We start from the raw sequence: 25,282 nt of genomic DNA, 5'->3' as shown, positions 1-25,282 counted from the left end.
GTCCCCCCCCCTTATGAGCCCAATCCCCCCATGTGAATCACACCTGGCACACACAAATACACACACACACACACACACACACACACACACAGAACAATGACACATTTCCCGCTCTTATGTGCCCATCCCCCCGCATGGATCACACCTGGCACACGCAATACATGTTCAGTGTCTATTCTTTGTATATTTACTGCAGTTTTTCATGTATACCAGTAGTCTGATACAATATGTACAGTTTGAAAGGGTGTTAAATGAAATTTGGTGATGATTAATGGTTTTTGTGTTAATGTAATAGCAGTTAAAACAGGACCGGTCAAATTTGACCACGAACACCAAAGTAAGGGGGGGAAAACGAAGACAATAGGAGGGTTAAATAAAGGTCACTGGTGTTTCAAAGAGCGCCGTCTAGTGTGTTGTAGAGGTACTGCCAAAATGGTTGGACTCACTTTTTTTAAATTATTTTTATTTACAAAGCTATTAGTAATTTCTTATCTAAATGTACTAGATAAGTCACTTAAATAACAATAAAAAAACATCGAACAAAAAAATTATTTCAGGTACCAGTTACAGTTAAATATCATCACATTATCAGGTAGAGACAAGTGGCAATAACCCTACTCTAGCTGTTACACACATTTACTGTCTATTTTATTGTCATGTTATGTTTCAAAATTAAAATGTAAACCGACTGACTGACTGCCTTGAGTTTACAAGCAGGAACCATTGCTAATTTGTTTTCCTAAAGTCAAAAATGGTAGGTCAAACATGTCAGCCATTTTTACCCAGAGTTGAACATTGTTTGTGTTGCTTCTGTTCACATTCCTCTGGGCACAAATGATAAAAATGCACAACAGGAACACACTACTGTTTTTGTTCTGGTTTGTTACGTCATGTTTTTCTTGTCTAGCATGTTCGAATAAGCTACAACTGCATTTGGTTGTGCAATCCTGTGTTGCATAATGACTAAATGATCCTTAAATCTGTAAAGTTCAAGATCTTTTAAAGCACTGCAGTTATCAGTCTTGCTAAAAGGGTTAGGTCAGGTTATGAAATGAAACACTGTAATTAACTCATTTTAACGTTTATCCTATAATGAACGCCCCGTCAGCTTTCAGCCTATTTAGTGTCAATTGAGTTAAAAACGTTACAGGATTTGTGTTTCATTAGTGAGACTGTTGAGAATAAATGCTATGACTCCGCAATGTTCAGCATGACTTGGGTAATATAGGAAAGTCATATGTTGCGTTTATCTCAAAATAAATTAATGTCACGAACAGCACAGAAATATATTGTAACATTACAGAAACACTCTGGCTGTAAATAACTGAACACTATTTTACCAGGAAATGTCTATCAGAAGAATGTCCGGCATGTGGGGTGTGGTGAGTATTTCAACATTATGTTAGCAAATCATACCTCTTATGAGCCAACATATTCATTGATTATTATAGGCAGGATGGCCTATTGTTTCCATGGTGAAGTATTGGATTTCAGACAGTGAGTAATGGACCTGCTTTGGTATTCTCAATATGCAATTAAGCGGGCTTATATATTCATAAGGGAATTACCGTCATGCAGGTACACTTTCATGAAGACAGCCCACAAATCCATAGATTTATTTTACATTAGGTTAGAGCGTGAACACCTCACACACGAGAAGGCAAATAAATGTATGCAGAAACAGACACTAGCTCATAAACACACACGGCTTGCTTTGAGAAACGCAATCAAACACTTAATGCATACGACGCTGCACGGTGGCACATAAGCCCTTCTTCGCTTTGCAACCACAGATCATTCTGTTGTCACACACTGTGAACATCAGCTCCAACTGGATCTCCACACACGTGCACACACTCAGAATTGAGTTGAAACCCCCTTTGTTGGCTTTCAGATTCAAAAGTAATGAAGAACATCATGCATTTTTTTGTCAACCTTATATCTGCCAGAATCAAAATCTCCTCTTTGCACTGAAGCTCTAACCGACATGCAGATATCCTCACACCTCTGACAGTGTGGATGTTTAGCAGAGGTTTATTAAAGTACAATTCACCTAAAAGATGTTCTCTTTAATTGAAACTTGTGTCGAATAATTCTAACTTAGAATAAATAATTGATAGGATACCCAAATAAATCTATAACCTCGTTCCTGATCTGAGGAGATTTGGAAAATGAGATTAAAGCCTACAGACAATATATTTATTTGAGTTAGAAAATGTTTGGGACAGTTTGCATTTCCTGGAAAGGGATTAAACCTATTTTTATTGTGATCCCTGTTCAATTTAGAAAAATGATTCCTATCAGATTTATGATGATGGTAGTCAGATTACCCTACATAAAATGATGAAGAGCACAATAAAGGAAAAACTGTCTAATGAATAATTATTCTCTTTTCTACCCCTCTTCTCCTAACTCAAATGTTTTTTTAATAATTTACAGAACTTCCTTTTTACTGGTTTTAAGATGTGTTATGGATGAATATTACATTACTTTAACACATAATCAAAATGGGGGTTGTAAATCAAACAAACACGATTCAGTCGTACTGACAGTTTCATTATGTTATGGAATTAGAACAGTTATCTGAGATATGCATCATTGAGCCCAAACAGTATTGCTAAAACAAATCTCAAACTCATGTAAACATTTGTTGTCCCCTTTTTGCAGTTGAACAAGCCGTAAACACAACATATTATCGACAAATTTAAGATGCTATGACAAATATATCCGTAACAATTATATATATCAGCCACAGAGGAACATTAGCATGCTCATTGTGTTTAAACGATATTCAAGACTTTCCCCTGGATAAACTATGTCTTCCTGTACGGCTCTGCAGAATTGAGAGCAAATCAACTTTTTTGACATCCAACCTGTCAAAACATTTAAACTTTTTCTATATTCTTTTTTCCTTAGCGTTGTCAAAAGTGTTTGAAAAAGAAGAAACACATTCAGTTCAGTTCATGTTGAGCTTTAAGGCTTTGAATTTGGTCTGCTTTTAAACCTTATCTTAATGCATTGCAGACTTTTTCGACACCATTTTCAAGCGTTAAAGAAAATAATAATATATGTGCATATATTTTCCCCTGTCTCTATTCCTTCATTTTGCCTCACTACCTTCTTCCCACTCACTCTGCCCACCTCACACTTTTTTCTACCTTCTTAGCACTGCAGCTGGCATTTCCCACTGCCTTCGCACCCCCCCCCCCCCTTTCTCTTCCTCTTCCACCTACCACTCTCCCTCCACCATCCATCTCTTTCTCCTCTCTTTGGCCTGAGAGTGGAGGAGAGCAGCATGGCTCCGCGCCATTAGCCACCACATCTCTATAAGCATAGAACCCCGGGCCTCCCACATCATTCATTAAACCCACGTCCCTTAAAACACACACACATTTGGCATGCACACACTCCATTTGAGCCCTTGCTGTTTTCATTGATACCCCCCCTCCTCCCGTTGTACCACGCACATTATGAAGGGCAATGATGAATGATGGGTGTTGTCTCCACACACACACACACACACACACACACACACACACACACACACACACACACACACACACACACACACACACACACACACACACACACACACACACACACACACACACACACACACACACACACACACACACACACACCACACACACACACACACACACACACACACACACACACACACACACACACACACACACACACACACACACACACACACACACACACACACACACACACACACACACACACACACACACACACACACACACACACACACACACACACACACACACACACACACACACACACACACACACACACACACACACAAAGACACAGCACACAAGGTACAGAAGCTGAATCCACGTCTCTACAGCAGCGGGGCACATCTGTCATGAGGACAGAACAGGCGCCGGGTCGACATCTGGCCCCCCAGCTTCATAGGAACAACCCACCTTGGATTGGTTCCCATATACTCTCCTGGCAAACACACACACATCATGCTATTCCTGCTGTCAAACAACAACCTGCCAAAATCATCACTGACTGTGCAGCATTCGGCCCAGAGATGCGAGATGGATAATGATGCCAGACACAGAATATCTAGACACCAAAATTATTAAACAATTAGTTCAGGAGACGCTCGGCTGCTCTCATTATCCACCTTATCCTTCTCATCTCTCCTCGCGGTAAACACATAGAAAATCCCACCATAATCCACCCTGAATTAACAATAAGAGTTTAGAGGGATCACTGAGAGTGATAAGTACTTCATTATTTCCATGTTTGGGAGTGAATCAGGGACAGTGTGTTAGTGCGTGAGGGGCACAGTACACACACAAGAACGATTTCAACAACATAACATGTTTGTTGATTTAATACTGTATGGCTGTCATTAAAAGAGGCCAGTTTATCAAGTCAAGTGTCATCGCAATCATGTAGATTGTGACTATTAGCTATTGATGAAACACCTCCATTGGGCTCCTTTGTTTACTTCCATGACATAGTGACATCACTAACACCCACGCCTCTTTAGGCTGGTGCTCCAACACATTTAACGTGGCTAAGGGGCGGGACATCTCTACATTCTCTTTCATCTCGGTTGACCAAACACAACAGAGCCGGCCAGCTAACCAATCAGAGCAGACTGGGCTCTGGTTTCAGACAGAGGGTGAAAAGAGGTGCTGTAGCACAGGCAGTATGACAAAAATAAAGACCTTTTCGAACATTAAAGAATGAAAACATGTAGAGGGTGGCACAACATATAAATATGAAACCTGACAATGAGCAAAATAGGGCCCCTTTAAACTATGCACAACATGATATTAGGCCACATTTCACTGTGTGTGCTGTGTGCTCTGCATGTGTGACCATTAAAGAGGGTTTCATCCCTCCGATTCTTTTCTATTCTATATATTAATAAATCCATGTTTTTGTTATCTATGCCTCCATCTTGAATGCAAATGAGACTGGGGGGACAATCGAGTGACATTCAGCTCTTCCTTCTCGTTGATGTTTTCTGCACTGCGCACTTTTATATGCATTGCTTTTATCCTGCCGCCTTATGACAAGCAGAATAGGAAAATACAGATACAATTATGAGACCTGAAAATTACCATAAAAAGGCCCCCTTTAAAATGGTGTACTGCTAAAATAATAAAATACTGTAATTGCTGTGTGAAGCTACTGTATGAATATAGACTGCTACCACCTGCATGTACCCACCTACCTCACCGGCTTGGATTAATATTCTGTGCAGGCTTTACAAATCACGTCCTGGCTAACAGGATTGATTACATTCCCCTATACATCATTTAACTCTAACACAGCAATCGCATTTCAGCAGACTGGGCTAACAAGTGCCCTGATCTGACTGACAACAGGCAACGTGGGAGGCTAAGACTTAATTCCAGCAAGTCATACATCTCTTCTGTGCTGACAGGCTTATATAACGTTAAGACGTTAACACAGTAATTGCTATGATTAGAACTATTTGCACAATCACTCAGAGTAAAATATTTACACAATTGACCGTAAATCAAACTAATTAATGAGTATATGCACTAATTTGTGTTACAGTATTTGTGACACCCTCTTCCACGTTGGAACAATGAGTGTGGGTGAAAGGACTTGGGGCCTACGGGTGTTCCCAGCCTTTTCCTTCCTGCCAATGAGAATGAAAGCAGAACACCTCACAGTGTTTCCTCTCCTTTGCTTTTAAATACAAGGGTGACTCACGCAGCAATACACACCGATATAAGAAAGGAGCACATTCGAAGGGTTGCAACGTTACATCACACACACTCACATTGCCCTGATAATGCATTTGGGTAATGGGCCACCAGGGACATTGCCAAAAGGCCAGAGTGGTTTAGAAGAGGGTCTTAAAGGGGGAAATGGTTCCCAGGCCCCCCAGAACAAAACACTTTTTCCCAGCTGGGTGGATTTAAATTCTCCCTTGCATAGCGGCAGGAAGTCCACATGGAGAAGAGTGCAACTCAATGAATCAACACACTCACTGAAACAACTGCATTTACCAAACCCTCTGACTGCAAACAATTCAAAAATCAATAGAATAATTACAAAGTTATATTGCAGAGTGGCAAACGTTTCAGATAAGTTTCCCCCTTGTTTTGAACAGCCCTAGGACTTGAAGTCAGAGGGAACAGCAACACATCAGCAGAGTTGGAAATAATGGTCTATGCGGGAGAGCAGCCAGATGATAATATTAGAAAATGGATCCTGCTTGCCGGTAGAAAATAGAGATTATATAAATGCTAGTTAAACAAAGATGACAGAGCCGAAGGGCTTAAACAAGTCATGGGAATGTTCTACAGTGGTCAAAGGTGAGTCACAGATGACGTTTGTGAAAGGATGGGCAGAAAAACATCAACTCTTATTATTTTTTCCATCATTTAATGTTTTTTATTTTCGAGTTTTCAGTGTAAAGCCAAAAATGGAGTATTCAATTCTTACCATAACAGCAGAGCAGACACATCATTGCGTTTTTACCTTTCCGCCTCCAAAACCAATACTTGCGCCGCCGCTTCATAGTCAGTCCAGAGTCTTTTATTTAGAAAAATAAAAAATATCAACCCTAGATCTCTTCCTAATATCTATATTCAACCAATGACAGTGTTCATCCTCACTGTTGTCCAGCTTGTAAGGGTCACCTACCCGTGGCAAGGTGTTTGTGACGGGACCTCCGGTAACCAGCCAGGCAGTCCATGTTGTGTCTGATTCCGAGGACAGATCCCAGTAGAAACAGCAGGTTGAGAAAGTTAGGTTTGTAACCAGATCTGAAAGTAACTAACAACTAGCACTAACGTTTCACTTCCTTCGTGGAAGCAGTGGACCAAAATACACCTCTGTTTAGAACTTTCTCCCCTTCCTTCCTCTACTTGAACAAAGAGACAGAGGAGACCCCCTGACAGGACGCTATGCTGAGACCTACTACAGCTGAGTACAAAAACACTGTAGAGGCAGACGAGTCTCCAACCACAAACATCTTCTCATCCTCTTGCATATGGGATGTCCGTAATTTCGCAAAGGTGAGGGAAAAAAATAAGCCAGGTTACACAATTGCCCCACACCTTCCTCTCTGTGAAGGTACTTCTTCAAAATCCGTCTTAGTCCCTTGGTTTTAGAGGTCGGAATAATCTTTTTTGACGTCAAAAGACTTGAGCTTGTAAGGTGCAGTTTCTGGGAAGAACTTCACCGGCTAACAATGCCAGTCAGGAGGGGGAAACGACACACAGGAAACTGGCTGGGGCATGGATGGAAAACACATAGTGCCTTGGCTGAAACACAGCCATTATTTAGTCTTCTATTACATAGATTTGGACTTATAAACACATGTTTGACCAAACTCATTGTATCAAACTTAGCTAAAAAGGTTTGGAGGTAAATCAAAAATAGATTTACAGTAAACTACAGACTCCATTACAAACTTCCATTAGATTCCATTAGAAACTGGCCTTAGGTGTGTGTGACATGAAAAGGTGCACACACACAAACAAGTGGTAACCAATAAAGGAAGTGTCAACAGACTTTGTTCTAAGCCACACATTTTTTTCTTGATACATTTTAAACATTTCAAAGCAAACAGTCTAAAAGTAGCTCTTTGTAAGTTTCCTCTCTCTACCTTATTGTTTTCCAGCAGCCATCTGTGAGAAATGGCCCCCTGCCTTCACAGAATCACAGGAATAGTGTGTCTGTGTGTTACAGTCAGACTATCTTTTACCAATTATCATCAATACACCGTAATGAAGGAAGTAAAATAGGGAAAGCAAGATTATGTGCTTTCAAATGGCTTCAAAAGGGCTTCTTGGTTCAATGGAGACAACTGTTAATTATGTTCTAATTGATTTGGGATCAGCAGCACAGTACCATAGCAGGAGGGAATGGAAGATTGCTTTGTTTCAAAGAGTACATGAATCTGCATGTGTCCATCACACGCTGAGCATAAAGGTCCTCCTGCTGGTGAAACGTTTCTGAGCTTTTACCTCCACCTACTGGAATATTTGCAAACTGGAGAGCCTCAAATGTAATCCTAAATACTGTGTACAGTCGCTGAGGGATATTACACAAACACACACAGGTATCCGTTTCCTAGCGCAGCCCACACACAATCATGTCCAGGCAGAGACATACTTTTTTATCTCTTTCCCATGTGTGTTTGACTGACTACTGTTCTGCATCTAATGTGCCTGCAGGAACCAGCTGATTCCAGCCTCTATCCACCCATGGGTCTCTTGCCTGTTCGGCCTTGTAGCAGAACCTCTATTCCTGGCTCAACCCCTCACCGGACCCCACCTTCTGCCCCTTGATCCAGCAGGCCCCACTACCGACTCAAACGCTAAATAAACCATCCTCTTATTAGCTCTCTGCCTCGTGTCTCGGTGTCTGCACTTGGGTTCACAATACTAGCTTTAACATATCATCAGGGCTGACATGATATCAGATTTCCACCACACAATATAGTAACCTCAAGAATTCACGTATATTCATCAGTTATTATGCTATCAGGGAAATCCATCTTTAACTTTGTTTGTGTTATATTTGTATTTTAGGCTAACAAATAACACTTAAAATACGAGTGTAGGTTTAGAGAAAGTCTGTGATCAGAACTGTAAAAAACCATCAAAAACAAAATCTATACTAAAGGATAGTAACATTTCAGAGGCTCTGAATTATATACTGCATGGATATTATCTTGTGTGTTCTTATAAGCGTCATATCCATATTTTATTTTTTAATATCACATATTGCAGCCAATTTCAATGTGCGCTACTGTATGTAGAATTAAGTTACATTTTTGTTATTGATGTGTCAACATATACCCTGTAGCATAGAAATAGCATTATATGTGAGATAAGCTAATATTTACTGATGATTAGTATAGCTCCATTGTGATATTCTATTTAGTCAATATCACCTTTTCACTGCTAAATTAAGGTTTAATAAATTTTTAAGGAACTGTTAACCATAAAATGAAAAGTCAGTCAATAAGTGAGACCACCACCACACACCTGCACCTTTCTACAGAACTGTAGGGACTACATGTTTAGGGCTGAAGCAATAAAGCTAATTAAGACGTACAGTATGAGTGTGTGTACACACACTGACAGTGAAAAGTGTCACTATACACCCTCTCTCACAAAGCATTAGTCATTAGGTCTCCATTAAGCCAGGCCAAATGGAGACCTATGCTGCGACTCAGTGAATCAATAAAGAGGTGGGAGAAGTATTCAGATCTCGTACTTGAGTAAAAGTAGGAATACTTTGTTACAAGTAAAAGTCCTGCATTCAAAATGTTACTCAAGTAAAGTACAATAGTATTAACATTAAAATATACTTAAAGTACAAAGAGTAAAATTACTCATTATGCAGATTGGCCAATTTCAGAATAATATATATGATATGTTTTGATTATAATTATTGTTGCATTAAAGTGTTTATCAAAGCTGGTAAAGGTGCAGCTAGTTTGAATGACTTTGTATACTGCAGGGCAGCTTGTGAATTTACTCCAGGTGGAACTAAAGTCTGATTTAAGACTTGATTATATTTCACATCATTAATCCAAATCTGTAAAGTAAAAAACTAAATGTAGTGGAGTAAAAGTACACTATTTACCTCTGAATTATAATAAGTAAAGTACAAGTATCTCAAAATGGTATACTTGTGTAAATGTGCCTAGTCTGTATTTGTTTCCTGTCTGTGTTTTCCCTCCTGTTTGATTATCTGATTCTGTTCACCTGGTGTCTTTGTGTTTTCCCTCCCCTCCCCAGCTGTGTCTTGTCTCTTGATTGGTCAAGTATGTATTTATGTTCTGGTTTTCTGTTGGGTTTTTGTGGGTTATTTTTACGATTTATGAGGGAAAGAGAGTTTTTGTCGTTTTTTGCACATATCCAGTCGCCTTGAAAAAGGTTATTTTTGGTTTAAACATTTGTCTGTCTGCACTTGGGTCCATCCTGCGCTGCTCAACCTTAACTTAATGTTTTCTCAATTTCTCTTGAATGACCAAAAAAAAAAAGTGAAAACATCAGTTCAGCACCCTGAATCAATTCTCACAACAGGCCTGAATCAATCTTTGGATGGGAATGTGGTTTAAATCACAAATAAAGAGATACAAATGCAGAGGCGCATCCACGGCACTGCATTTTTTGAACCCCTGATAGAATCAGCAGCAGTGTTCTCATTCCATCGCAACGGAACAGCATTTTACAAAACTGCTTTTAATTCATCAGTCAACTGGCATCACAGAGGTTGAAATACATCAACTAAGTAAGGCTTGGACGATTTTATCTGTAAATATTTAGGATTTGGTGTTTTCCCATACTTTAGTTTTAACATTGTAGTTTGAGGAGTTAAAAATGTGAATATGAGGCTTAAAAGATTGTTACTTTTCTAACAATCCTTTCTTTGCTGTTTTACAGACTGCTAAACCGAGTCCACCATGTCCGTTCACTGGAAAGCGTACCCAATAAAGGGTCGGACGACTGTAAGATACCCTTCTCTTTCCCTGCTTTTAAAACACAAATGATATGCATGACTATGTGAGCAAATAGGGGTGAAACATAATTTAAGCTTGTGTAATTTCAAAGCCTGCATGTGCTAGTCTTGCGTGTGAACCTTTTCTTTGTGCAGCTGTAGAAATGTTTAGTGCATGTGTGAAAACGTTTTGTGCACACCGATATAATTTTAACCTGTTAAAAGAGTTAATGTTGTAAATCAGGGGTCTCCAACCTTTTTTAGGATGAGAGCTACTTTCAAAAAATAAAACAAGTCGTGAGCTACTTTTACTCCTCTTTTTATTGTTTTTTGCAGTGTATATATTTAGCACATTTTAACATTATGATATGCTTACCTTTAACCTTTGTGTGCTTTTGGGTCTGTGGGACCCGTTTTCAGTGTTTACTAAAAGAAAATGTATGCAATTTAATTATTTTAACCTGCTTTATTTGGGGGTGGACCTCACATCCTCTAGGGGGGTCCGGGGGCTTGCACCCCCGGGAAGATTTTTTTTTTAAATGTTGAAGTGAAATGCATCAATCTGGTGCACTTTGAGAGCAACATGAATTTATGGATACAGCTCTCAGCACTCATGAAAGGGAGCTGTATACTTTTCAATAATCCAAACATCTTTAGAATATGATCACAACCAATAACAAATCATTTAAACTTGATTATTCTTATTTTATGTTACCTAGTTAGCATTTTTTCTTTCTATTTATGCATATTTTACTAATCACTCCCCTTTTAAATACAATATAGTACACATTGGAATGATTTCTTACTTTATTTGTTACAACTATATTAAATAGATAAAGGTGTGCTCTCTCTCTCTGTCTCTCTGTCTCTCTCTCTCTCTCGCTCCCTCACAGAGACTGTGTGCTCCTCCGTGGCGATGACGGCTTGCTAAAAAAATAAAATAAACATATTTGTAAAGTGGGGGGACACAAACGGGATTTCGAAAAGTGGGGGGGACTGTCCCCAGTGGAAATTACGCCATGCGTGTGTGTGCGTCAAGTGCAATAAATATGCAAGTTGCAACACACACACAGTAAAACTCTGCCCCTCATGTGTTGTATAGGCTGGCATGACTAGGCTGTTCAATGGGGCTGATGTGTTGTGTTGATTCTGCCAGAAGGAAAGGTTAAACTCCTTATGAAGCGGTGAGCTGCCGCTCCACATTGCTTTTCTTCCAGACTGCAACGCTGGTCCCGCAAATATAGCAAGAATGTTATTGGTCGATATTCATTGTGTGGGGTGGGGGGAGGAGGGGTGTTAGATAGATATAGAGTTGTAGTAAGTAGATAGAGTTCGCTATGATTGAGGTTTCGTTTATGCATAGGGTAGATTCTTTTAATTACATTTCCTTTATTTTTGGTGTATTTTTTACATTTTGGATTTGCTTGGCGAGCTACTTATTGAGGGCTTGCGAGCTACCGGTAGCTCGCGATCGACGTGTTGGAGACCCCTGTTGTAAATGTATTGAAGCTTGTAATATCTCATACAGATACAAAATGTGAGTGCAGATCTCTCAGATTTACGGGCCGTCTCCACGGCAGCGTTAAAAAAATCTTGGAGGTGGGCGTATCTGAAGCTTGGGGATTTTTTTGCGATCAACCAATCACATGAATCTCCCGCCCGCGACATACGAAGCCAAAAAGCCCGAAGTAAACTGGATATAAACTCCCCAAAACAGGCGAAAACATACCACTGTCTCTGCCACCTCCCTCCATGCCTGGCTCCTCCGGTTTATATCCCGGTAGGTCTGGGGCCTCATTTATAACGCCTTGCGTAGGATTGACGTGAGAAGGTTGCTTACGTAGTACAAAGCAAAAAAATAGGTACAGAAATGTTCCGACATTTTCCGATTCACAAAACATTGCGTACCGGCGAGGGAAGTGCGTACCGGCACTTCCTACGCCTGTTTCCCTTTATAAATCACAATCGACTCGAAATGCGGCGCAGCTTTTGCAGGCTTCACGTAACGCCCATATTTACCTATAAATAGTCAAAGAAACGCCCATTCATTCATTCATTCATTTTGACTGACTGCATGAAGAAGATCGCAGGAAATGACGATAGAACAGCTAAAAAAGACATCTCACACCGTGTCATTTTGGTTATTGTGGGGAGGTCGAGATAAATCATATTGTTTGGTGGATGCAGTTTGAACCAGAGTAGCACCATGGAGGTCGGATCGTCACCAAAATAAATATATAAGTGGTCCGAAAAAAGTTAATGACAAATAAACATAACCTTCCTCAGGCAGTGTGTTTGTCCCGGGGACAGGAGACACCCCCTTGATGAGAAACTGTAAGAAATGATCGGGGAATCCCTCCGGAGTGGAGTCATGACGACTGGATCTGAATTATTTTTGTTGTATTTGGTGGTTTGTGTTCCAGCTGTCGATCAGCAACTATATATCCACCAGTTAAATGAAATACAACTAATGTGTTGTGTTATATTAGCTGTACAATTTACCACATATGGTGTTCTTAGTTTCCATACCTCCTGTGTTTTACGAGCGACTTATCAAGTCTTGGCAAACGGCATAAAACACGATTAAACGTGATAGTATATAAAACCATGCTCGTATCTACAACCTATAGAAATGCAAAACGGCGTCAGTTTAGACGTAATTCTGTCCTCCTGCTTACCGCATCATTTATGAGAAAACATTTCATAACATTAACACAACATATTCGAGGTGGTTTTAAATAACATATCCGTATTTATTTATTTCTCCAAGTTATGTTTTTGTGAGCACTGAGGAGTCTCAAACAGGCGTTTGTTTAATCATTTTAAGGTTGGCTTTAATCAATGTTTGAAAATGAATTCTTCATATAAATGAGAGGTAACATTTTATTTATTTCCACATATTTCTCTCCATTCTTCCTTCTGCCAACGGTGTCGCAGTTTCTCGTCTCTCCCGTTGTTGTGCTTAGTGCGTACGCATGGGTTAGAGTTTGCGTGGAGGACAGCACATTTTCCCGTCAAGTTAGTATTTTATAAATCGCAAACATTGCGTAGAAACTGGCGTACGCCATTTTTTGAGCGTATATCCCTTTATAAATGAGGCCCCTGGTCATAAAGCACCGGGTGATTGATTCGCTACCGCTAATTTCTCCTCCTTTTTTTGGAATATGAGGAAATGATCTGCGGTATGTCTCTCCCAGCATACACGCCGTTTGATTGGCTAGAGCTTGAACTGTCAGATTTGCGTACACAGGATTTGATTGGCTGACGCTTCCTCCTCAGCTTCAAAAGTTGAACATTGTTCAACTTTGGATCTTGAAAATCCTGAGAATCTCCGCTCGCCTGCCCACAATGCATTTCGGCGAAAGCGAAAAAAAGTGACGTCACCCCATTCAAAGTGAATGGGCAGAAGCGTTTCAAGATTTTTTTAACGCTGCCGTGGAGACGGCCCGTTACAGACTCAGACAAGGCTTTATGTTGAAGAAATTAATGTAATGATACATAGCTAAAACTATTTTTACTTGCAAATGATATCCGTGCACAAAACTGTTTCAGAATTGCACAAATTCTGTCTACAGCGAGACAAATGTTAGCAAACATATGTAACAAATAAGCATATTTATTTCAAAATATACTCCCAATATTTTTGTCACACATTTACAAAATGTAATGTACAATTGCATACTATGATTTGCTCACATACTTAAACCATTACTACTAAACAAATGAACTTATAAAAATGTGACTTTTCTTAGGAAAGCCCTGTAATCCAGTCCAGTCGTCCTGTGCTTGACAAAGAAGACACTGATGAGAAGACATACCCATATCTAAAGAACATTGGGTTTCCTTCTGTGGATAATGAAGTGGCCGGTCAGAGGATCCAGCCTCTCAGTCTTGAAGCTTGTGAGGTTCCACAGTTTCCAAGCCCTCCACCTGCTGAGACTGTTCCAGACATGGTGTCTCTTCATAAGGCCTTTATGAAAAGTATGCAGGACCTTTCTTTGGATGACGACACAGATTTAAAACGCGTTTCCAAAACAAGGTTTGGAAAGGAAACCATAAATGCCAAAAACATGAGGTTCCCTTCACTGGGTGACGACACCGAGTCAAGAAAGCATCCCAAAATGCTGCCTCCACGTGTCGAGGGTGTGCAACAGGTGGGAGACCCTCGGTTCAATCACCCAGACTTGTCCAACATCAGGTTTTCTGCTGCAGCTTTGGAGCGCTTGATGTCCATCACCGGCAACATCCATTTCCTCTGCCTCCGAGCCCTCAATAACCTGGAGTTCCACAATTCACAAGATAGAAAGATGGAATAACTTGTTTGTCTCTATAAATAAAAAGAGACCAATGCATTTTTTTGTCTCATGTCATATTAATAGTAAAACATTTATTAGTCACTACAAATAGCGCTAAACAACACCAGTAACCCAAAGTGAATCATTCTGCATCATACACACCGTGGTCTAAAATAGAAGAAACACTTTCTTAATTTCTTTAGCATAGCCTAACAATTAAAAGAAAAGGAAATAATGCCATCCCAAATATGCGGCATATTTTCAAGAAATTAATAAAAACATGGTACAGTTGCAAAATATGTAACAAATACAAAATAACTGAACAACAGCATAGAGTAGACAAAAACATTGAATACAGAAAAGTACAAGGGTTGGTGACCAAAATAGGAAGCTTCAAAATACTTTGTTTATAGAGGAATGTACTTATTTCAGTTCAAACTGTTTAAAAGTAGGTCTTTGTTTAAAAGTAGGTCTTTGTTTACCCTCTTTACCTCGTTTTTAAATCAAGCAGAAAACTGTGAGAAGTATCCCCGTCTTTACAGAATCACAGGAATAGTGTGTCTGTGTGTTACAGTTAGACTATATTTTTTTTATTAATTATCATTAGTAAATCGAAATAAAAGAGGAAAAGCAAGATTATGTGCTTTCAAATTAAAGGGCATACTGGTTCAATGGAGACAACCTAATCAAAATTGACCAATAGGCGCTTTCACACCAAGTACTTTGTCGTACTTAGTTCCCAGAACTAAAGAGCAGATCGCGTTCACACCGGAATAAGTCCCTGAGGGAGGATTAGGCAAATGAAGCCGCTGACGTCACTTCTTCTTCTTCTGCTTTGGGTTTACTGGCAGGCCGCAAACAACTTCACGGCGTATACTGCCACCAGAAGTGCCCGGCCGGAAGTCCCCGGAGTTGGGGACTGGCTTCAGTAGAAGCTGCTGGGAGTCCCAGCAGCTTCTACTGAAGCCTTCCGAGTAAATCGAGTAAATTGCTTGACCTTCCATCTAGAACCCACCTCACCTCTGCCCACTTTGACAACCTAGGATGGCTTAGAGTAGACGACAGAGTACAGCTACTTGCAATGGGCCTGGTCTACAAGATCCACTACACCTCTATGGTACCCATGTACATGTCAAAATTCTTCCCAAAGGTCAAGGAATACCATGATCATAACACCAGAGGGAGCTCCACAAATCATGTAAAACCCAGATTTGGCACAAAAAAGGGGGAATACACGTTTCGCAATTATGCCACATCAAGGTGGAACGCTCTTCCCACAACTGTAAAGGAAAGTAAAACTATACTTACCTACAAAACCTCTCTTAAAGAGCACCTTCGGGGGAGAGCATTGCAAAACTGGCCCCGGTAATGGTACAAATCTCAACCTGTCGTACAATGGACAGCTTCCCCCCCCCATCTATGTATATACTCGCATTTTAGACTCTGTTACTAACTGTATATCTGTAGACTTGGTATGTCTTAAATGTCCGGTTAGGATGTATTAGAACGAAATCTAAAATGAAAATTGTAAATAAGCCATCTGTATGTAAAAAACCACCTGTATGTAAATTGTAAATAAGCCATCTGTATGTCAAATATGTCTTATATGTCTTAAATGATATGATGAATTGGAAATGGGGGACCCTGATGTAAACAAGACGAAAGTCTTTCTCTGGTCTGCATCCCCTTAACAATTGTATGTTTTGAGCTGTACTGTACTGTACCCAATATACAAGCTGTTAATAAACTTTTCAATCAATCAATCAATCGCCAGAACGCCGACACCTCCTCATCTCCACCGCTCCCATGTTTTTTTTTGTGTTGCCATAAGTTAGTCTCTCTCCGTTGGTGCGGGGGCTAATGCTAATGCTAATAATGCTAATGCCACAAAACCTTTCAGAGTTTTACAGGGCGTGGTTTGCAAATTCGCCCAGCCAATCAGAAATGGGAACCTTTTTCTCCCAGGAAAGTACCTGCTCTCTAGCAGGGACTAAAAAGGGGTGAAAAGGTTCGCAAAAAAAGTTCTAGTTCCAGATCTTTTTGGTGTGAACGCAAAATCCCAGGAACTATCGGAACTATTCCTGGGAAAAGAACTCCGGTGTGAAAGCGCCTATGTGGATATTTTCGAATTGATTTGGGATCAACAGCACTGTATTATGGCAGGAGGGAGGGGATGGTTGCTTTGTTGCAAAGAGTACAAAAACATTTTCTGAGCATTTACCTCCACCTACTGGAATATTTGCAAACTAGAGTCCTTCAAACATAATCCTAAATACTGGTGTGTGTGTGTGTGTGTGTGTGTGTGTGTGTGCGTGTGTGTGTGTGCGTGTGTGTGTGTGCAACTGCTGAGGGATGTTACACAAACACACTCAGGTATACTGTTTCCTACTGAACAGCAGCCCACACCCACTGTTATTATCAGCTGAGCAAACCAAAACTCCAAACACACAATCATGTCCAGGCTGAGACATTTACAGACTAATTAACTGTGGGGAAATATTCTAACATTCCATAATATCATATGTAAAAAGTAATGTATTAACAAACAGTAATATTCACTTCAGGGGTTTTTTCTGACCTTTTGCTTTGGAAACTACAAGAGAATGCTTTGAGAATGTGTCAATTTGCAATAATCTGACAGTTGGCACATGTCATTTAGTCAAATGTTGTGTTGTAAAGTCATCAAGTTCAGTTTCCCTTAAGCCTCTTACACACCAAACTGACACCAAAGAACACCAGTTCCGTCGGCACGGGTCGCCTCACGTCTCCTGCGTCTTGGCCATGTTTCGCACTGGAACACACCGCAAAGTAGCACGTACGAACTGCGCATGCGTGAGTGGCAATAACTCTCCTTACCAGCAGGCGGCGGTAGTGTGTATTCGTCATTCAAAAGAGGCAACAACCGGAAGACAGACTGCGTGATAACCAAGAGAAGAAGAACAGACTGCGTGATATAAACAAACAACAAATAGCGTGTCCGTTCCATTTTCACTCTACAGCGAGAAGCTCATGGGGCTTTCCCGAACCTGTGTCGAGAGCTGGAGTTAAATGATATCTCAGATTTGCCTTCTTAATAGTTTGTTTGGGTCCCTCACTTCCGTTTAGCTTCTCATGCACTGAATCGCTAAGCTGAACAGCCAAACAGAGTGATTTCTTTTGCCGACGGCCTCCCGATTCAACATATCGAATCGGCGGCGGAAGGTGTCGGCACGGCCAAAAAGACATGATGGTGCAGTACACACCAATCTGAGTAGGGCGACACGACGCTCATCGACGGCCCGACATCTATCGACGCTGAAAATCGGCTTGGTGTGTAAGGAGCTTTAGAGTCCAATGATAGACTCGATCAGTCAATACTTCATCCTCATTGTCTCATTTCCAATGTGAAAAGAACAAAGACAACAGGAAAGTGTAGGGAAACACAGTTAACAGCAGTATACAAAAAATAATGCATGAAACAAATGAGTAATCCCTTAGTTAAAGAAGGAAAATCACATAAACCTAAATGCAATATTGAAATAAAGCTATAACTGTAATTTAAAAGAGAACATTCTCAATAAAAATAACTCTTCATCAAGAGCAGCTTTAATAATGTTATAATGTTTAAAATACATTGAAAACATTGAATTTAGGGTGACTTGCTGCTTTACATGAATTAAATCATAACATACATATACTTTTTCTAGTAGTTGAAGCAAAACATGTTTATAAAATGAACTTTTATCATGAATCGCCTTTTATACAAAATTGCAATAAAAGGTGAGTATCAATAGGCGGGTTCACACCGGAGTACTTTTCCCACAATAGTTAATCAGAACTACGATATATTTGCGTTCACACCAAAAAGCCCCAGAACTATTTTTACCCGCTTTTCAGTCCCTGCTAGAGAGCAGGGACTTTCATGGGAGAAAAAGGTTCATATGTCTGATTGGCTGGGCAGAATGCAAACCACGCCCCGTAAATCTCTGAAAAACTTTTGGGAGCTGCCATTGTATTTGCTCGCATTAAAAACTTAGCGCAGCGCACCAACGAAGAGATTACTTTTGTGAAAGCAGTTATTATGGCAACACTAAATAAATCATCAGAGCGGTGGAGTGATGAGGATGTGTCGGCGCTTCTGGCGATTTACTCGGAGGTTGTGATCCAGAAGCTTCTACTGAAGGCAGTTTCCGTTGTTCAGCAAAGTTAGCCGACCTGGGAACTGTCCACAGTGCAAAGTCATGCCGGGACGACTAGACGACGAAGGTAAAATAAACTACATGCACTGCACTGTTTTAATCTGCACAATACTGGTCTCAGATGTACTTTTATTTGCTCAGTAGATCGAGCTAGCCATGCTGGCTAACACTGTTAGCAGGCTGACTCCAAGCTGGCTAACAACATCTAGCTAGCTAGCTATTCTCAGCCGCTATGAAAACGTTTTGACTTGTGAATAAGTGTGCAATGTTCTGTAATTTGCTTCACTAACTCATAGCACTAATCGTGTGTTTCAGGCGAGGTGTTTCTCTCTGGATTGGAAACTAGTGAGCTTTCAGCATGCTAGCTGGAAATAATGCTACCTCTGTGGCTACACTGAATGAATAGAGGTAAACAATACATTGTAGTTGCTATAATTTCATGTGTCATTTGCAACATTCATTCTACATGTTAATGGTAAAAGCTTAAACAGTTGATTACCTGCATGCCACAAAGACTGATGTTCTAATATCTTTGCACATTTAAGTAAAAATGTAATTGAAATTCAATTTATTTTTCCTTTTTTTTATTGATTGTTATAATTTTACTCAGCCAAATTGCCTACACCTGGGACAGTTAATTTTGTATTATTTTGATTATATATATGCCACTGTTATTAATACTGACAATTCACTTTGCACTAAGGTGTGTCTGCTGCTGAGCCTACCTATTATTGTTATTATATATAAAAATATATATATATATATATATATATATATATATATATATATATATATATATATATATATATATATATATTTATATATATATATTGTTTTGATACTACTGACACTTTCTTTTATATTGAAAATGTTAACTTCTATTTACATTAAAACTTTTAACTTGTATTTACATGCATACAACACACCTGGGACAGCGTGATGCCGTTATTGATATTGTCTTGAGTGTGCAATAAAAGAGAACCTACATGGCGATTAAACAGACCCTGTATCTTGCTTATTTCTCCTCTGACACTTTATCTTTACAGTGACCTGTGTAGCATCCTATACATCACATGTAAGTGATTATTCTGATACCATCATGTTTCATCGGTTATAAACTGGCGAAGCTTTATTTATTGTGTCCCACCCCAAATATGTGGCTTTGAAAAAGATAATTTCATTGTATTTCAAAATGGCGTCCATCAACACAAGCACTATTTATAGAAAGAGAAATGGTTAAGTTTGTAATTACCAGTGTTGTGAGTTCAATATTTTAATTAATTATAGTAAGGGAACATCTTAGGAGTTAGTGTAGTGAGTTTCAGAGCAGTGTAATAATTATTTGACCTAAAACTAAATGTTTTTATGAATGTCCTCTGAGGAGGACATGGGGATTTGCTAACTTTTTATTTCCCCCATTTTACACAACACAAAATGGAGGCCACTCTCTCTCTCAGGAGGATATATAATAAAGGTGTGTTAACTGCTGAGCCTATTTACTGTGCATACGACACACCTGGCACAGTTTATTAATTTCACACAGGTTATACATACATAGCGCGTGCATGTCGTCGTCCAATCCTTTTGTCAATCCTTCTTACCGCCTTCGCTTCCGAATCAGCATTGCTATTGTATTTGACTGGTCGACGATCTGTATTTGTGTTTGCTTAAATAACTCGGAAGGTAAACAGACGCCTCATATACAGCAGGTGGGCGTGGCAGTATACGCGGGAGGTTTTTCTTATTCTTCTTCTCTCCGTTTTTTGGCGGATTGCAACTTTAAGGTGCATACCGCCACCTACTGTACTCGCCGTGAAGTTGTTTGCGGCCTGCCAGTAAACCCAAAGCAGAAGAAGAAGAAGTGACGTCAGCGGCTTCATTTGCCTAATCCACCCCCAGGAATTAATTTCGGTGTGAACGCGATCTGCTTTAGTTCATCAGAACTAAAAGAGTTCTCATGAACTGAGTTCTCATGAACTATTGTGGGAAAAGTACTTGGTGTGAACGCGGCAAATAGTAAGAACTGAATTTTCTAAATTGTCTGTTGTTGCTAGAAGTTGTTGTGTGTCTGAATGTGTAAATATAATCATTCATGAATAAATAATGTTCTTTTAGGATGATATGTATTCTGAGAAGAAGCAGGTCGAAAGGAAAAACGTTCAAATTATACTTTCAGGACTCAATTACCAACCACACATGAAGCAATAGCCGCGTTCACACCAAGTACTTTCCTGTACTTAGTTCCGGCACTAAGAGCCCTGGCGCTTTTAACCCCAGGGTACTTAGTACAGATCGCGTTCACACCGGAGTACTTTTCCCTGAGGGAAGATTACAAGTACAGTAGGTGGCGGTAAGCACCTTAAAGTTGTTTGCAACCCGCTACAAAACAAGAGAAGAAGAAGAAAAACTGATACAGGATCTGTTTAATCGCCATGTTGGTTTTCTTTATTGCACTCAAGACATAACATTAAATAGAAATATTTTAAATGTAACTAAAGTGTCAGTTGTACATGTCAGTAAACATTGTCAATATAAAATAAAGTGTCAGTTGTACTATATAATAACAGTAATAACAATATAATATAAACTCCCAGCTGTAGGGAGTCTCAGCAGCAAACCCACCTTTATTATATATCTTCCTGAGACCCACTGCATCCGTCTGCCATAAACACTATGCAAACATACATGTTAGTTTTGGCCCATAGTGGACTCCATGTTGTGTTGTGTGAAATGGGGGGGAATTAAAAGTTTAGGTCAAATAATATTTAAAATGATATAAATTATCATATTTGTGTATGTGCCCCTGCCATTCCCCCACAAGGTTGCAACATTGATGATAAATAAATGACAAATAAAGCTTTGCCAGTTTATAACCGATGAAACATGATGGTATCAGAATAATCACTTACATGTGATGTATAGGATGCTACACAGGTCACAAAAGATAAAGTGTCAGGAGAAATAAGCTTAATCGCCATGTCGGTTTTCTTTATTGCACTCTCAAGACATAACATTAAATAGAACAATTTTAAATGTAAATAAAGTGTCAGTTGTACATGTCAGTAAACATTATATATAAAATAAAGTCATAACAGTAATAACAATATAAAATAAACTGTCCCAGGTGTAGGGATATTCTCAGCAGCATGCACACCTTAGTGCAACGTTGTGTGTCGTGTGTCAGTATTTACAAAAACTATACCAAATAAACTGTTATTAAATGCAGTTTGTCGCTCATCCTGCCGCTGCGCCGACGCTTCCTCATGGCGCAGCGCCCACACTTCATCCTGGTGCTGCTGGCGCTCCATCTGCTGCTTGAACACTTCTGCCTGGCGCTCCATCGAGGTGAGCATCTTGTCCTCCGTTTCCTGGGCCTTGGTGAACAGCACCATCTGATCTCCACGCAGCGACTCATTCACCACGGCACGCCGGTCCTCCAACGCCTGGGCGGTGTCAAAGAAATTCGCATCCCGTGTCCGCTTTCCTAAGAGGGGAAAATAAGCAATATACAAGTTTAGTCGCCATGTAGTTTTACAACATACTAGGAATGTGTTTTTTGTATTTTCACAAATAGAATTAAGGTTTCACAAATCTGAAACTGTGTTATAAAGAATGTTTAGACCCTCTGGGATAATCCAGTCCAAATAAATCGGCTATGCAGCGATTTAAGAGGTTCAAACACGGAGGATTGTTCCTTTTTGAAGAGTGCTTCATGTATGCTTGAACTTTGTTTAATGTTGTTGAGGCAAGTTAAACATAAAATATGATGAATATTATGAAATAAACATGATTGTGAACATCAGTTCGATGCGTAACGTTCTTTCAAGACAAAGTTACAGTGTGTGTGTACTGTGTGCTCGGGGCCGGTGTTAGCCTATTATGGCTAGCATGGCTAGCTTGATCTACTGAGCAAATAAAAGTACATCTGAGACCATTATTGTGCAGATTAAAACCCCAGTGCATGTAGTTGATTTTACCTTCATCGTGGTAGTCATCGTTGGCCACTGAATCCGCCGTTTGTAGTCCTGAGTTTCTTTATATTTAGCCGGCTGTGCACAATTCCCAGGTCGAGTGAAAGCTACCGAACTGGCTTCAGTAGCATTCCCTGGGTCGCCTCCTCGGCGTAGATCTCCAGAAGCGCCGACACCTCCTCATCATTTCTTGATGCTTGCCATAACTGCTTTCAAAAACAAACACAACGCACGGAGCGTTGTGTTTTTGTAGCGAGGAAAAACAATGGCGTCTACACACAACATTTTCAGAGTTGTACGGGCGTGGTTTGCAATTCGCCCAGCCAATCAGCACTGGGGCACTTTTGGAGAACTTTTCACCCACAGAAAAGTACGCTCTCTGAGTTGGCTCTAAAAATGGGGGTAAAAGTACCCGAGATTAAGTACGATTTTTGGTGTGAACGCGACTCACGGAACTAAAACGCGAAAAGTACGGTGAAAGTACTCCGGTGTGAACGCGGCTAATATTTCTCCATTTCATTTAATTTCAAACCTTTATTTAACCAGATTGGTCCCATTGAGATCATAGATCTCTTTTTCAAGGGAGACCTGCAGCATATAGGTTCCACATGAAACATAAAACAATAAAGGACATCATACATTATATTTACAGAATACATTTACATAGTTATAGACATTTACAAGTACCCATAGTATCAACGAGCATTTCATTTAGCCTAGCTTTAAAAACATGCAGAGGAATGAGATTGCTCAGTTTCAATTCTTGCTGAAGATTGTTCCAAGCAAGTGGAGCTGCACACATAAAAGCTGTCTTACCTAAGACAGTCCTTGCTCTTGGCACATCTAACAATACTACATCATGCGATCTCAGACAATAGCTGCTTGCAACTCTCTGTGTTATCAGAGAGCAGATATAATATGGGAGTTTACCCAAACCCCATACCAGGGGCTATGACTTATCAGTAGTGAATAATTTATGGTACGGAAATGCAAACACATAAATAAATAAATCATCTTTCAGTCATCATTAACTGATCTGCATAGAGGAACCATTATGACATGAAGTGAGTTAAAGCCAGCAGACAGTGAGAGGGTTCAGCTCAGGATGAATGGGCACCAGTGCAGCAGAACAATAGCAGAAGCAGTAGGCCAGCAGGCCACACAGCCTCTGATTCATACAGTCCCACTGCCTCTATAGCACACAGAGCACAAGCAGGATCATTGTTGGAGAGTGATACAGCTGTCCTCACTCTAACACCAGCTCAAACATACATGCTGAGAGCTATTTGTGATTGAAACACAAATTAAATGTTACTTCATGTGTTAGTTATAAAAAAGATACTAGGGTGAAAACAATTTCACACACAAGAACAAAACAAATAATCCTCTTTATGATGGTTTCCAAAGAGAGTGTGGTGTTAAGATTTATATTGCACCTTTGAGCAACCCAACTCTGTTACACAAGAGCAGATGGGAATGTATTGCAGTTTGATTTCAAAGAGGATAAAAGACTTGCTGCTAACTATCAATTTGTCCAGTAGGAATGGACCAAAATAGACATAAATGAACAAATAGTCTTCTTGGGCACAAATTGGATGGCCTAGATTTCAACTTTATTCCGTTTGGTTGATTCTTCTAAAACATACACGGAGATATAGTCAAAACTACAGAGTATGCTAGATAATGATAAGAGTAATACTGCTTCTCTGAAATCATATCCTGCATCATTAGAAGTCGTATTTATCAAGTCAAACGGAAGAAATTACTATCTAGCTATGGCAAGGGAAATCAGGTTGCTTATCTGTTTTCTTCAGTATCAAGGGTAGTTACATTTATACAAAAACATCAGGATGGATATATTTACTATAGCTCAGTAATGAAACCATGGGGCTACCATTTAGACTATGGAACAATGACAAGAGGAAGTGTATGATGGTATCCAAAGAGGGTAGAGTGGTTCTCGAGCTTCGAGCAATGTAATGGTAAACACACATAATAATGGCTATCCAAAGAATGCAGAATTACATCAAGTCAAAATGTCCTATTTTACAATGTCAACAAAACAAGTAAACACAAGTGCATGTTTCCAGTCCACCCTATGATTTGGATCCGCTACAAAATGAATTGGGCTCTTCTTTGGCCAATGCCCCCCCAGCTACCATCAACTTTCATGGACATCAGGCCATAATCCTTCTTAGTTCTTAGTTACCAACACACAAAAAGCCAAACTAAAAAAAACAGACCTCCTTGGCGAAGACAATTGGGCTATATGTTGCACATTGACCAAATTATTATTCATCCCTGTACCTAATAGAGATGTCCATAACTAAATACATTTTGGTCA

The 25,282-nt window shown here is 39.8% G+C and overlaps 2 protein-coding genes across 3 annotated transcripts in view; one reads left to right on the top strand and one right to left on the bottom strand.

The window, feature by feature from the left end:
* LOC117491303 (FYVE, RhoGEF and PH domain-containing protein 4-like) overlaps positions 1-6,517 on the bottom strand; it is a 48,817-nt gene extending 42,300 nt beyond the window's left edge. The window contains 1 exon segment of the mRNA XM_034141210.1: positions 6,478-6,517. Within this exon segment, the coding sequence (XP_033997101.1) occupies positions 6,478-6,502 (25 nt within the window). The 5' untranslated portion in view covers positions 6,503-6,517.
* A 3,282-nt stretch (positions 6,518-9,799) lies between these two features.
* On the top strand, positions 9,800-14,832 carry LOC117491302. 2 transcript variants are annotated; one of them, XM_034141209.1, is made up of 3 exons: positions 9,800-9,817; positions 10,440-10,504; positions 14,247-14,832. In XM_034141209.1, the coding sequence occupies exons 2-3, from the start codon at positions 10,460-10,462 to the stop codon at positions 14,808-14,810; spliced, it is 609 nt and encodes a 202-aa protein (XP_033997100.1). In that variant the 5' UTR covers positions 9,800-9,817; positions 10,440-10,459; the 3' UTR covers positions 14,811-14,832. The 2 variants fall into 2 exon arrangements, with proteins under 2 accessions (XP_033997100.1, XP_033997098.1); XM_034141207.1 differs by lacking the exon at positions 9,800-9,817 and adding an exon at positions 9,869-10,287.
* The last annotated feature ends 10,450 nt before the right edge of the window (positions 14,833-25,282 follow it).

This window comes from Trematomus bernacchii, unplaced genomic scaffold (assembly GCF_902827165.1).
Source record: "Trematomus bernacchii unplaced genomic scaffold, fTreBer1.1, whole genome shotgun sequence".
Classification (NCBI taxonomy): Eukaryota; Metazoa; Chordata; class Actinopteri; order Perciformes; family Nototheniidae; genus Trematomus; species Trematomus bernacchii.
This window is presented reverse-complemented; position numbering and strand designations above follow the sequence as displayed.

Coding starts and splice junctions, on each gene's coding strand:
- LOC117491302 (XM_034141209.1), top strand. CDS start 10,460: ATGTCCGTTCACTGGAAAGCGTACCCAATAAAGGGTCGGACGACT. Junction 10,505..14,246: donor CAATAAAGGGTCGGACGACT/GTAAGATACCCT, acceptor GACTTTTCTTAG/GAAAGCCCTGTAATCCAGTC.